This window comes from Phytophthora infestans, genomic scaffold (genome assembly GCF_000142945.1).
Source record: "Phytophthora infestans T30-4 supercont1.22 genomic scaffold, whole genome shotgun sequence".
Classification (NCBI taxonomy): Eukaryota; Oomycota; class Peronosporomycetes; order Peronosporales; family Peronosporaceae; genus Phytophthora; species Phytophthora infestans.
In genome coordinates, this window is record NW_003303737.1 from 121,802 (window position 1) to 123,390 (window position 1,589).

Consider the following 1,589-nt stretch of genomic DNA (forward strand, 5'->3'; position numbering starts at 1 on the left):
GGATGTGTCTTTGCAGACACTGGCAGTGGACGGTGGCTCGTAGATGGGGGCACCGGACACTGGCAGACTGCAATGCACTGGCGCTCGACACGCAGGTAAGTTTTATAGCTCACACCACATTCTTAGTGATGGTGCTGGCGAAAGGAATAGCGAGGTTGGAGACGGATCCAACCAGACCGTACACGGCACCCTCATTGCCGTACTCAGCCAGCTCCACGACCACGTACGTTCCAATGACAAAAGCCAAACCACTCGGAAGGTTTTCCTCGACCGGAACACCCAGCCAGAACCACTGGTTACGAATGACATCCCACGTTGTGAGGAGCGTCACAAGAGAGTCCAGCACAGTCACAGCAACGACCATAGTGGCGTGCATCCACCGCCAGTTCCAGTGGAGACCATACTTGCCCGTGCGGTAGAGGGTAAGAGAGAAGATGCCGCTACCAATAACGGCAAGAATTTTCTCGTTTAGCGGTGTGACGCCAGCCCAGTAGGCCTGCATGGCCGACGACGAAGTGATCGTGAAGCTTTCAAAAATGCCGGAGAAGAACTTGTACGCAATGACCTGGTACATCGGACGCGTCTGAATGAGGATCCAAAGCTCCTTTAGGTAGGTACTAAACACCATACCCTCATGCTTCTCCTCTTTAATGAAATACCACGTGAGAGGCATAACAGGTAGACACGCGACAGTAAGAATGATCATGAGCTGTGGGAAGCTCAATGAGAAGTCGAAATCACCACCATAGTGAGTGCCGTTGAACGCGAAACCAGTCAAAATGCTGGAGATAGTCACAAACACAGTGCGGACCATGTGATCCTAGTCTGAGTGTAACCACGCGTAGCTTCGGGCTCCCGCTGCGCAAATTCAACCATCATGGCGTCAGCAGCAACGTCAGCACCAACATAACCGATAGCAGCAAGCATCATGAGAACGATGAACTTGCTGCCAGTGGAGGGTGCGTCCGTGTTGAAGGAGGCGATGATCTCGGGCGACAATGTGGTGACGTTCATCGAAGCGTAGGCGTACTCTGGGTAGTACGGGTCTTCGGCCTTCATGCACGCCATCACTAGCAGCATGATGAAGCACAGAGTCCAACCGATGATCATGAACGGACGACGACGATAACCCATGATCGGCACACAGTCCGTAATGATACCGTAGAAGAGCTTGAATGACCACGGCAGGTTGAGCAGCACGGTGGCCGACACCACCTGGGTGCTTTCCATGTTCAAGTAGTTGAAAAGGAAAGGGTAGACGGTGCCGGGTAGAGTACCGTAGATCATACCCACAGCAGCGTTCTGCACAACGATACCGATGTACTCGCGGCTCCAGACGTTTATGGCACCGCCGGCACGAAGCGCACCGCCTTCGATGTCCTGAGGGGTCTTCATGGGCTCAAAACCTTTAGGCTGCGGGGAGATGCTAGCACCCACGGGCGATAATTTGTTAATTTTTCTTGAGGGGTTTACCATTGTGCGGGCGTAAACAGCAAGAAACCCGGTGTTGCGTGGATGTGAATATTTAAAATGTGACCTCGTGGAGAGGGTCCGGCGCAGCATCCTCCGTTAGAATTCCTAACTTAGGA

General features: G+C 53.0%; 1 protein-coding gene across 1 annotated transcript; it reads right to left on the reverse strand.

The window, feature by feature from the left end:
• Positions 1 to 48: 48 nt before the first annotated feature.
• On the reverse strand, positions 49 to 1,589 carry PITG_11541 (uncharacterized protein; the record flags this gene model as incomplete). Its single annotated transcript, XM_002901052.1, has 1 exon — positions 49 to 1,589. The coding sequence occupies one exon, from the start codon at positions 1,561 to 1,563 to the stop codon at positions 793 to 795; it is 771 nt and encodes a 256-aa protein (XP_002901098.1).